The sequence below is a fragment of the Staurois parvus genome, unplaced genomic scaffold, assembly GCF_062004578.1.
Source record: "Staurois parvus isolate SC_StPar_1 unplaced genomic scaffold, SC_StPar_1.0 ptg000213l, whole genome shotgun sequence".
Classification (NCBI taxonomy): Eukaryota; Metazoa; Chordata; class Amphibia; order Anura; family Ranidae; genus Staurois; species Staurois parvus.
Genome location: NW_028318009.1, coordinates 2,331,473 through 2,344,902, shown reverse-complemented (window position 1 = coordinate 2,344,902; position 13,430 = coordinate 2,331,473). Strand labels below are relative to the sequence as shown.

The window sequence follows — 13,430 nt, the reverse complement described above, 5'->3', positions numbered from 1 at the left end:
GGGAAAACAGGTGAAAATCAAGTATTACCATCTTTCCCCCTCCCTCCACCAGCATTTTCATTACATACCTTATTTTAGACATGGCAGCATCATCACTGGGTCTCTTCACTTCTCTAGCAAAGCAGGCAGATTATGGCTGGTGGAAGGGACTGGCAAAATGCTGTACATCTTCCTAAAAAAACATCTTGGCCCCCTCAGCTCTGATGCCAACAGTGGACTGGTGTTTGGGAGAATTTATGCAAATCTCAAAATGCTTTCCTGAGCAAGGGTCAATCTTTTTACTTTCATGGCTGGCATGATGATCCAATGGCTTCAGTCATTTTCTCAGTCCCTGACTTGGAACTAATATGCTGCTTAGGAGCTCTGAGTTTCCTTTTCGGCTATTCCAGGTCAGTATCTGGAAATGTAGAATACAGCAAGTCAACTAAAATTTGTAGATGGATTTGATTGGCTGGGCAGGAACTGCAGTTTAGACTAATGCCGGCCATAGACTGTTCGAAAATCGGCCGATTTTTCGGCCGGAAAAAAAAATCAGCCTATTTTCGCACTTATTGGTTGGCCGGTTTTCGGGTTTTTTGCACTTTGAGATTGTCGGTCATGTTGGAAAATTCTCAGTCGATTTGGGCGATCGGCTGATTTTCCCGGCAATGATGGCCAAATCGACTGATCGTTTTAACGATAAAAAATCGGCGCATGAGCCGTGACCTGCAAGGGACATAAGTTACGGGGTGAACTTTATGATTTAGTCGGACGATTTTTTTTAAACCGTTGGTGGTAACAGCGGCCGAATGAACGACTGATTTTTCGTTTATCATTCGAAAAATCGACCGATGTTCAACCCATCTATAGCCTGCATAAGGAGGGTTTGTAGAAAATATCGTTGTGCTTTCAGTCCTGTAATGAAGAACATCATGGAGTCTAGGTTCTCACCTAAGTTTTCTTCCTGCAGCGTTTTGCAGAAACGCAGTACAGTCCATTTAACGTGGTTTCCTATGGGGCAGATTCACATCTCCGCGTTTTCCCCCAGTGTGTTTTTTAAAAAGGGTCAGGGACTTTTTTTAAATACAAAATGTTACGCTTTAGGTTCTATAGACTTCAATGGAGATGCTGCAGAAAAGCATGTAGTGCATTTTTTGATGCATTTTGCATTTTAATCTGCCTAGCAACAAACAAGAAACAAAAATGCAAAACGCATCAAAAACACGTGCAAAAAGCACTGCAGAAATGGATCAAACGCAAACTGCAAGTGTGGACCTAGCCTTAGAGCTTTCACGAGCCCAGAAAATAATTTAACAAAGGAATCCGGAAGATTAACAAGCATATTAAAAATTCATGTGTATAAATCTTCTATATTAGTCGCCAAGAGGCAGAAAATTATTTTAGAATAATAAAAAGAACAGACTGAGTTTTTGGAACAACATTGAAAGGGAACAACTTGAACAAGCAATTCTGTTGGAAAAGTACAGGCTGGGAAGTACCAAACTCACGTGGAGCTTTTAACCGAGTCATGGAAAGATCTCTCCTGCAGAGCTACCAATGGAAAATACTATGAAAATACATGCCAGCTGGATAAAGTCGTGGCTGTAACTCGCCAGAGGAAGTTGGAGGTTTAAAGATGGACTCCAGGAAAAAGAAAAAGTCCCATGAGGTGTATGCCACCTCCTGGAACTCTCTCTTCTCCAATTTACTGTTTCATTGAGTGATGATAGTATAGTGTAGCGTCATCATCACCTATTACTGGTGGTCGGTATAGAAATCAGTTGGAGAGATAATATCCACTCTTCATCTGTTACAATTTTGCTGATTCAGATTTTTCTTTCAAATTCAGAACAAATACTAGTTTTACTTTCGTAAAAGTGGTAAACTTCCCCGATACAAAAACTTAAAGCGGTAGTAAACTCTAAGGAATTTTTCTTTAAAGGGGCCCCTGCAGGTTAATGTACCAGATTACTAGCACGTTACAACAGACTTCTCTTTCTAAGGGAGCCCTCCAGCACTGTCACCGCTCCCGATGCTTGTCTCTTCACCCGATCTTTTTTCCTGGTTTGCACTCTCCGGTTGTTTGAATGGCCGGGCTGCAATGACGTCACTGTTGCGGCACTGCGCTCTCTGAGCACGCTCAGTGTATACTGAATGCAGAGTGCCTGTGCATGCACAGTGATATCATCTGCTTGAGCTGTGAACTATGTGACTATCTCCTAGACCGTGGAAGTTTAGATGATAGGTCTTACTTGTAGGCATGGCAACTATCACCTAAACTTCCATGGTCTAGAACAGGGGGTGTCAAACTGGCAGCCCTCCAGCTGTTGCCAAACTACAAGTCCTATGAGGCATTGCAAGATTGACAGTTACAAGCATGACCCAAAGGCAGAGGCATGATAGGACTTCTAGATTTGCAACAGCTGGAGGGCTGCCAGTTTGACACCCCCGTCCTAGACAGTGGAAGTTTAGGTAACAGTTGCCATGCCTACAGGTAAGACCTATCACCTAAACTTCCACTGTCTAGGATGGGGGTGTAAAACTGGTGGCCCTCCAGCTGTTGCGAATCTACAAGTCCCATCATGCCTCTACCTTTGGGAGTCATGCTTGTAACTGTCAGTCTTGCAATGCCTCATGGAACTTGTAGTTTGGCAACAGCTGGAGGGCTGCCAGTTTGACACCTCTGTCCTAGACAGTGGTAGTTTAGGTGATAGGTCTTACCTGTATGCATGGCAACTATCACCCATACTTGCCTGTAAAAGTTGTAAGTTGGAGTGTACTACCTCTTTAGATCTGCCTATAAGACTCCTAGTGCCCTTCAGTGGCCAGTTAGCTGTCTCATTGGACAAAGATGCTAGATGTGTAGCTTTGTGGGCTCACAACTACCAAAGTAAATTCACGATCAGACATGGGCTCAGAAAAGGCTTTTTTGACTGTGTTAAAAATCATTCAACTTGTAAATGGAACAGCGCCCCCCACTGGCCACTTTCTACATAAGTCAGATGTGAGGTTTATGATACAATAGAGTTCATTACAGCTGTGAGGTGTTTTTTGTTGTTAAGGTAACATCTGACTCCTCTTGTTTTGATGCAGGGTTATACGTCCTTCTGGAATGACTGCATATCTTCTGGATTGCGTGGAGGCATTTTAATCGAGCTGTCCCTGAGGGGTCGTGTTGTCTTGGAGCCAGCCACACTAAGGAAGAAGCGGCTTCTGGATAGAAGGGTAACTGTCTGTTTAACTGCTTCTGATCTTTTTAATTGCAGCAATCTCCTGCTTTCCTGAGTCGGCCAATATTCAATAGTGCTTAAGGTGTAAATGAAGAAATGCCATGTGTATAATTTAATAACACGGGGCATAGCCTATTATGATAATTCTGTGACTACTGACATTAGAAAAACATATTATGGCTGCCATTAGTCACTTACTGATCCTGCCTAACGTGTATAAAAAAAAGCTGCATACTTATTTTTAATCTTTTTCTTAATCTGGGCACATAATCCTGCAGCTCCAGCTCCCCTGTGTCGGTGAGTGGCTGCTGCTGGGGAGAAGAGTAAGTGCCTACAATGGTTGAGCTATGAGAACCTATAGGTGACGTCATGGCTCATGCAGAGCTGTTGCTGAGTGCTTCCTTATGTAGAGCTGCAGGATCAGGTGATTAGACAGGATTGAAAATAAATAGGTATATAGATTTTTATACAGGTTAGGCAGGGTAGGTAAGGGGAGGGGGAGGAACATTTTAAAAATTAGATATAGTTGGGGTTCTCCACTTTAAGGTCACAAAAGTCTTGACTTGCAGAATACTCTGACTTAAAGCAGTCCTATGCTGAAAAAGTGAATATTGACTGTGATATAGCGAAGATTCAGAAAGGTTAATTTTGCATCGACATTACCCTGAAAAGTGTACCCTTTTGCCTTGAATTCTCCATAAAAATAGCAGTGCACCTCCTGACATCTGACTGTTCTGTAGCCTTATAGCTTTGTATCTGCAGCGTGAGATCACAAAGGCATTGCTGCTCCTTCTATTCTCACGAGATATGGAGTGAGATTTGGTGATGTCACTACTGTGCTGCTCAGTGTTCTCCTTGCAGGAGAGGAAGCTGTGCCTTAGAATCTGCAGTGCAAGGATCTCCATGCTTCTACCTCATCTGTTCTGTGGATCTGTACTTCCGTCCACCTCTTCTGCTGCTAGTTTTTGGTGTCTTAAAGTGGTCATAAGAGGATAGAACTATAGAAACTGCCATTACTGGATTTATGCACAAAAAAAGTGTTTTTTTTTTTTCATACTAGTTATTACACATGCAAAGCTTTAATAGTTGTGATCCCTTTGAATAGATGTAGAGGAATATTTGAGTAAAATTCTGAAAGATAAAAGGAGACTATGGCAATTATCCAACTGAATAACCGTTGTCATAGTGGTTCCATCCACTGACACCAATAATTGGACATATGTCCTTCCACTAACACCAATAATGGGGCACAATTCCCCCCCAATGGCACCAGCACTGGGGCACAATTCCCCCCAAGGACACTCGCAGTGGGGCACAATTCCCCCCAAGGACACTCGCAGTGGGGCACAATTCCCCCCAAGGACACTCGCAGTGGGGCACAATTCCCCCCAAGGACACTCGCAGTGGGGCACAGTTCCCCCAAATGGCAACAGCAATGGGGCACAGTTCCCCCCAAGAACAGTAGTAGTGGGGCACAATTCCCCCCCCCCCAATTGCACCAGCACTGGGGCACGGTTATCCCCAGTGGCACCAGTAATGGGGCACGGTTCTCCCCAATGGCTCCAGTAATGGGGCACAAATCTCCCCAATGGCATCAACAAAGGGGCACGGATCTCCCCAGTGGCACCAACAATGGGGCACGGTTCTCCCCAGTGGCACCAGCAATGGGGCACGGTTCTCCCCAGTGGCACCAGCAATGGAGCACGGTTCCCCCCAGTGGCACCAGCAATGGGGCACGGTTCCCCCAATGGTTCCAGCAATGGGGCATGGTTCTCCCCCCAGTGGCACCAGCAATGGGGCACGGTTCTCCCCCCAGTGGCACCAGCAATGGGGCACGGTTCCCCCCCCCCCCCAATGGCACCAGCAATTGGGCACGGTTCTCCCCCCCCAATGGCACCAGCAGTGGGGCACAACTCCCCCCAATGGCACCAGCAATGGGGCAGAATTCGCCCCAATGGCACCAATGGTGGGGCACAAGTCTCCATTCTTTATTTTGTTGTGAAAATTACTCTGGCCCCCATCCCCACTAAACATTTAGGCAGGAGGGTGTGCTTAACTGAGAGAGCCCCTCCTCCAGATGAAAGGAAAAAAAAATGCAATGAGGACTCCTGAGATAACTTACATCATTTTGGCCTAGGCCAGAAACCAGGAAGCAACTGAAGACATGTAAAAAAAAAAAAAAGAAAAAAGGTTAAAACAAGGGAATATAATAAGTAGAAGGATTACAAATAATGTTGACTGAGTTTTTAGTTTTTTTCTTTAAAACACATTGAAGTTAAACGTATAAATATATGAAATAACCTGGGATCAGAGTGGATGGTGATTGTGTGTAACAGATGCATAGAGTGCGCCGTGTAGGAGGGAGGTCTCTAGTTATAGAAGAGGTAAAGGACCACTGTAATAGAATACTGCATTATAACTGTATGTAGGTAAATCTCCGAAGCTTCATCTTGTTTTACAGTCAGACTGCATAACAAGTATAGAATATGGTACTCCTTTTCTTTTTCTAGTTTTTTGCATTGGATGTGTGTTTACTACGGTAATAACTCCCAGTGTGGGCAGCACCCCAGAGAGCCGGACCGCTGCTCTCACACAAAGCCTAGTGGTCTGGATCTCCAGCAGACCAACACAGCACATTGCTCCTATCGGCAAAGCTCAGGCTCCCTGGTCAGCGTTTGTTGATTGGAACACTGTAGAGGGAAGTCGAATTGCTGGAGATCTGGACTGTGTAGCTGTGTGTGAGAGAAGTGGTCTGCCTCTCCTGTATGCTGCCGACAGAACACGTTATAGTAGTAAAGCCTCACATGTTGGGGGGGAATCGAGTGTCATATTCCTAAGGCCTCGGGTAATTAGGGCCATACACTGCTCAAATCATATTTCTGTGATGGGTACAGACGGGAAACCTATACAAATTCTCAACAGGGTGACCCTGTTCATGGCTGTCTGCAACTGTTCCCCCTGGCTTCTTCAATTTTTCAATTGAGGGATGTTGAGCGGGAGGTGACCAATGAGGCCACCCACTGATTGCGTTTTTGGAGGGCTTCTGGTGGACTGGCCAAAATTCGATCAGTGTACCTGGAGGAAACCCCTGCAAGTACAGCGACGTCACGCAAATCCTATGAGGTTTTACATATGAAGCAGGCAGTATTTATTTTCTGTTCACGGTTCGGGGGGCTGTGATAGACCTTCAGTAAGCTTGTGTTCCTCTGTATATATAATTGCTGGCTGGTAGTCTGGGTAGTCGGACATGGCATCGCATTCCTGCAGACCAGCACATAATCCCTCCATTTAATCAGCCGCTCCTTTTATTCCTTTCTCTTTTATTACGGGATGTCTGAACACACTGTTCCGGCTCATTCCCAGCAAACCTTGAGCTCTGGACAGGCTGCTCTTGTGGAATTAAATCTTATTATTGTTACTTTAACCTTTTATTATGTTAAAAGGGAACTATAGACCTTTTATGTTCTAATGGGGCCTGCTTACAGTGACTCCTACTTCTCACCCCAGTCGCCTGTTTGAGTCCCATTGAAGAACTCTGCACTTAGATATTTTAGGTACTTGTAACACCCTCCCATCTTTCTGGCTACCCTGTTCCTGAGTAGCCAATCGCGAATGCCCTAGAACTTTCACGTGGGGCTCTGGGGGGTCACTGCTGGTTGTTTAGTTCAGGGCAGGGTGTCACTTGTAGAAAGTACCGATCCAGGTGGTGAGGGAGCAGAGACCAGGAAGGATCAGACACCTACCAGCCTGTTATTTTTTTCCTGTTTTTTTACTACGTAATCCATGGTCCATTGATCCGATTGCCTCTCGGGGGATCAGGAAAGATTTTTTTTCCCTGCAGGAGCAAATTGAATCATGCTTTGCTGGGTTTTTTTGCCTTCCTCTGGATCAACTGTGGATGTAGGATTATAACTTTTTTTTTTTCTTTTTTTTAATGGTTGAACTGGATGGACTTTTGTCTTTTTTTTCAGCCAGACTAATTATGTAACTATATAATCATTTTATTCTAAGCAGTCTTCTCAATGTGTGGTAGCAGAATTGTACTACACCAAGTAAACACATCCGATCCGTTTATTTTAACCTTTTGCCGCCAATGTACAGCAAGTTTGCAGTGGCAAAGAAGGTGGGCTTTAATGCCCATACACCACACATACGCGTCCATGGATGGTGGTGATTCTGTGTTGACAGTGCGCTCGCTGCATGCTCCCACACAGTAACAAGACAGCTCCCGGTCTCTACTAATGATTGAGAGCTAGCGGGGCCATCTCCCAATCATGTGACCACTGTGACAGCCAAACATGATTGGGAGGACCTTCCCCCGCCCCACAGGCATAATTGCCTAGTTAAGGGGATTCAAGGGCTGGATGGGAAGTGGTTAAAAAAAGGGATGGTGTAAGTCAGGGGTGTCCAAACTACGGCCCTCCAGGTGTTGAGGAACTGCAAGTCCAATAAGGCCTAGCAAGATTCTGACATCCACAGGCAAGACACCCAGAGGCAGAGGCATGATGGGACTTGTAGTACTTCAACAGCTGGAGAGCCATAGTTTGGAGACCCCTGGTGTAGGTGATGCGCTGGACTCATTCATTCAGCTTATTTGCTTCAATTCAGGTACCCTTCACAAAAACGTTTGACCCCCGAAGTCAAACGGGTCACTCATATTGAGAAATCCTTGTGTAAGTTAGTTGGAAAGGGCACAAGAGTCCAAAAGTTCTTTATTAATAACACAGGTACGAGAGGCAGTCAGTGCGTTTCCAGGACCAAAGATCTGCCATCATCTAGGCTTAGACAACATAGCATCTGTTGGACACCGAACTCTGACAGGCGTGGAAGTGCCTGTATTCCCAGATGATGGGTTCATGGAATGGGGGAAGGGGCAGAGCCAGGCTCTGGATCAGGGAAGCTGGTTATTTATATACCAGATATCTGCTATGTGGTACCAGTAGCACATAATAGTTTTTTAAAACCACTTCAGGATCACTTTACATCCCAATTCCAATCCAATCATTTATTTTTTTCAGTTTTGGCTAGAGTGTAGGGTCCTGTGCCAACCTCTCACATCTGACTCACAAGGTCTCACCAACACAGAAAGCCGCTCTACACCTTTATCCACTGTTTTAAAGGATAAGTACAGGAACCCTTGAAAAAAAGCTACATACCCGCCTACCTACTACAGCATCAGTCTGATTCTGCAGCTGTTCCCCGGAGGCTCTAAGCCCGAGAACTGAGTGATCATGTGACCGCTGATTGCTCAGGTCTCCTTTGTGCAGAGAGTGGCGACTGTCAGGCCCTGCTCTCTGCTTTGCCCCACGAGCACTCATTGGAGCACTGGACAGGAGAGGGGGCGGGAGAGAGGCTGAGCCAGCTGCTGGTCAGGCATCTGGCTGGATCCCAACATTATTGACGGGATGCCTCCAGAGTCTAGAGCAGCTTTGTGATGGCAACAGACTTTAGCACACTGTCGGGTGATTCTGGTCACAGGAGAGACAATGTAAGTGCATTCCTGTGACCCACATGAGAACTGTGGCCAAAAGAGCTTTGTCCATACTTCTCTTTTAAAAAAAATAGGTGGTTTTATTGCTACTGGTGTTTTGTGTCCCTCTCTGCTAAAATTGAAAAAAAAATCTCTATATCTTAAGTGAGCTACCTTGCCTGTAATGAAGTGTGTCCACATTGTGCAGGCAGCAGGAATCCTGCACAAATCTTCCGTGCAGGGTGCCTGGTCCTCTTCCTGCGTCTGATCTTTTGGTACTGCGGGGGTTAAATAGCTTCCCTGAAACTGCTGTGAAAAAGTTCCTAATGAGGACCCGGCCCCTCTTCCTCCACTGAGAAACCTACTTTCTCTGCTTGTACAATGTATGCGGGAGAGATTCATGTGACTCTGTAGACTCTCCCTCATTCATAGATCCTGTTACAAGCAGTGTAAGCAATGAGAGAATGTTTCTCAATGGAGGAAGCAGGGGCGGGACCTCATCAAGATCTTTTTTAAGAACAGGTTCACAGGAGACCTGAGGCTCCTAACCCCATCAGTACTTGAAGTTCAGAGACAGGAAGAGGACAGGGCTTCCCTGCACAAGATTTCTACAGGATCCAGTTGCCTGCAAGACATGGACATACTTAATTACAGGTAAGTTCATTTACTAAACTAAACAATGTGTTTTTTTTTTCTTTCTTTTTTTTTACTTCTAATCCTCACATTCCAGACAGGGCACCACTGTACGATCAATATATGCCAGATCCTCCTAAAAGTAAAAGTCCAGTCAAATCCTATCTAAACCAGCTCCCACCCCCATTCTAAGCCCTATACTAACTGCCCTGTAGAGGAAAGATGTGTATACTTGCCTATTCTCAGGGTGCACTGGTCCGGTCACATGATCACCCAAGTGACCGGCTTCAGTGAAGAGGCGAGATGGCCAACAATGGCTGCAGTGTCTACACAGTGATGTCTCCCATAGACTTCTCATGGGGCATCTGTTCTCATCTGTCCTTTCCCAATCTGCAGCCGGCGCTAGGACCTGATCACGTCACTGACCCAGAGAATGGGCAAGCATACACATCTTTCCTCTACGGTGTAGTTAGTATAGGGCTTAGAATAGGGGTAGGAGCTGGTTTAAGATGAGATTGTCCTGGACCTCTACTCTAACCGCTTCCTGTCCACCCTATAGCAGAAGCAGTTCCAGGTAAGGGGCACGCGCCACCATTTGCGGCCTTGGTTGTCAGTCACTGGGTCCCGGTTGGTGATTGCCTTGCATCTCCGATGGGGGTGGGGGGAGAACGGTTTGTAAACAATACAGTTCTCTCCCGTCAGCTCCTGCACGCTGCTTTGTAAGGCTCTGCATAGCACAGCCATACAAAGCAGTGTGCTTACAGTGAAGCACAAACACAGCACACAGTAAAACAGCACACAGTTAACCCTTTGATCGTCCCACGTTAACTTCTTCCTGCCCAGTGCCATTAGCACAGTGTCAGTGCTTTTTATTAGCATTGGTCACTGTATTGGTGTCACTGATCCCCAGTGACACCAAGTCAGTTCCCCCCAGGGTCAGAATGTGCTCCGCAGTCCCACTATAAGTCACTGAGCGCCGCCATGACTAGTAAAAAAAAAAAAAAAATCCCAGTATGTATACCGCCATTTGTAAACGCTACAACTTTTACGTAAACCAATTAATTTACACCTGATGGGATTTTTCTTTTTAGCAAAGACATGGAGCAGGATACATTTTTGATGAAAAAAATATATGATGAAATTTAATTTTTTATTTTTTTTACTGGACATGTTTAATAGCAAAAAATCAAAAATGTTGTTGTTTTCTCAAAATTGTCTTTTTTTTGTAGCACAAAAAATAAAAACCACAGAGGCGATCAAATACCACCGAAAGAAAGCTCTATTTGTGGGGGAAAAAAGCCGCAAATTTTATTTGGGTACAGTGTTGCATAACTGCGCAATTGTCAGTTGAATTAACGCAGCGCCGTAACGGAAAAAATGGCCTGGTCAGGAAGGGGGGTAAATCCTCTGGAGGGCAAGTGGTTAAAGCGGAGCTCCACCCAAAAGGGGACGTTTTGCTTTAAGGCCTCCGCTCCTGTTTGTGAAATGGAGCTTTTGGGGAGGAGGGGGGTACCCGCTCCCACTTCCACGGCGATCGGAAGGGGAAGTTCTCTCCCCCCACCTGCAGTCTTCTGGGACACGTGACAGGTTCCAGACGCCTGTGGGACCATTTTCAGTGTGCAGCGCCGCTTGCGCATGTACAGTGGGCACTCGGCTGTGAAGCCGCAAGCTGTCACAGCCGGGTGCCCATAGTAAAGATGCCGGCTCCAGGGAGAGAGATCACAAATTGAAAACCGCTGGGCCAAGCCCTGGATCCTGGGACAGGCGAGTGGCTGTTCTTCTGTGTAAAAATGAAATGTCAGCAGCTACAAAATCTGTAGCTGTTGACTTTTAAAGATTATAGCTCCGCTTTAAGATAGCATCTGATCCACGTTAGTGGATGCTGACAGGAAGAGAGAGCAGAGTGAAAAGAGGGATGACCCCATCAGTCTGCTGCTGCTCCTTCATTGTCCAGCCAGTAAGCTGTGGATGGACAGAGTTCACCACTTTTATTTTGTAATTTGTAAAAGAGAATGTGGTATTCACATACCTTACTTTTTCTTTGTATATCGCTGTGTAAATCTCAAGACCGGATGTACCTAAAAAAACACATATAAGGGGCTGCTCCACCGGCAAAAATGTCTATATGTATTTGGCTGTTTAATCAAAGTTCAGCTTTATAGCATAACACCTCACCATTCTGGTGTCATTGGCCTTCTTTTGGCTTTCCCCACCAGAGTCTATGGAGAATGCATTCTAGAAGGGGTACTGTAAAGGGAAGATTTATTTATTTATTTCAGGAACTTATATAGCGCTGTCAATGTACGCAGCGCTTTACACATACATATATATTGAACATTCACATCAGCCCCTAACCCTCAAGGGGTGTACAATCTAAGGTCCCTAACCCTCAAGGGGTGTACAATCTAAGGTCCCTAACCCTCAAGGGGCGTACAGTCTAAGGTCCCTAACCCTCAAGGGGCGTACAGTCTAAGGTCCCTAACCCTCAAGGGGCGTACAGTCTAAGGTCCCTAACCCTCAAGGGGCGTACAATCTAAGGTCCCTAACCCTCAAGGGGCGTACAATCTAAAGTCCCTAACCCTCAAGGGGCGTACAATCTAAGGTCCCTAACTCACATTCATACATACACATGCTAGGGCCAATTTAGACAGGATCCATTTAACCTACCAGCATGTCTTTGGAGTGTGGGAGGAAACCGGAGCACCCGGAGGAAACCCACGCAAGCACAGGGAGAACATGCAAACTCCATGCAGGAGGCGCCATGGTCGGGAATCGAACCCTTGACCCATTTACTGCAAGGCAGACGTGCTAACCACTAAGCTACTGTGCCACCCAGATCACAGGGGGTCCAAGCTGGCACATTGGGATAAGAGGTGGAGGAAGATGGATCCCCATGTATGGTGTACAGCAACCTTGAAACACAGAGCAACCCTTGAAATATCTTTCTGATCTCAGGGAAGCCCTGCTGAAAATGACTGTATCTACAACTCCTTATACATCAGTGTGATGGTCATTGGGAAGGATACTCCTTATACTAATGGTCAGTGGGAAGGATACTCCTCATACTAGTGTTCAGTGGGAAAGGATACTCCTTATACTGGTGGTCAGTGGGAGGAAGGATACACCTTATACTGGTGGCCAGTGGGAAAGGATACTCCTTATACTGGTGGCCAGTGGGAAGGATACTCCTTATACTGGTGGTCATTGGGAAGGATACACCTTATACCGGCGGCCAGTGGGAAGGATACACCTTATACCGGCGGTCATTGGGATGGATACTTCTTATACCGGCGGCCAGTGGGAAGGATACACCTTATACCGGCGGTCATTGGGATGGATACTTCTTATACCGGCGGCCAGTGGGAAGGATACACCTTATACCGGCGGCCAGTGGGAAGGATACACCTTATACCGGCGGCCAGTGGGAAGGATACACCTTATACCGGCGGCCAGTGGGAAGGATACACCTTATACCGGCGGCCAGTGGGAAGGATACTCCTTATACCGGCGGCCAGTGGGAAGGATACTCCTTATACCGGCGGCCAGTGGGAAGGATACTCCTTATACCGGCGGCCAGTGGGAAGGATACTCCTTATACCGGCGGCCAGTGGGAAGGATACTCCTTATACCGGCGGCCAGTGGGAAGGATACTCCTTATACCGGCGGCCAGTGGGAAGGATACTCCTTATACCGGCGGCCAGTGGGAAGGATACTCCTTATACCGGCGGCCAGTGGGAAGGATACACCTTATACCGGCGGCCAGTGGGAAGGATACTCCTTATACCGGCGGCCAGTGGGAAGGATACACCTTATACCGGCGGCCAGTGGGAAGGATACACCTTATACCGGCGGCCAGTGGGAAGGATACACCTTATACCGGCGGCCAGTGGGAAGGATACTCCTTATACCGGCGGCCAGTGGGAAGGATACTCCTTATACCGGCGGCCAGTGGGAAGGATACACCTTATACCGGCGGCCAGTGGGAAGGATACACCTTATACCGGCGGCCAGTGGGAAGGATTACTCCCATATAGATAGCTAAAAATATCAATGATGTCAGTAGGAACTTGTCTGAGAGGCAGATATTGCTCAAGGAACCCCTGGCAACCTCTGGAGGA

The 13,430-nt window shown here is 46.4% G+C and overlaps 1 protein-coding gene across 2 annotated transcripts in view; it reads left to right on the top strand.

The window, feature by feature from the left end:
• Nucleotides 1-13,430, top strand: part of GOLPH3L (golgi phosphoprotein 3 like) — an 85,292-nt gene that overhangs the window by 59,221 nt on the left and 12,641 nt on the right. For both annotated transcript variants that reach the window (XM_089678954.1, XM_089678956.1), the window contains exon 3: nt 3,073-3,204. In XM_089678954.1, coding sequence (XP_089535080.1) covers nt 3,073-3,204 — 132 coding nt within the window. The remainder of the gene's footprint in view (nt 1-3,072; nt 3,205-13,430) is intronic.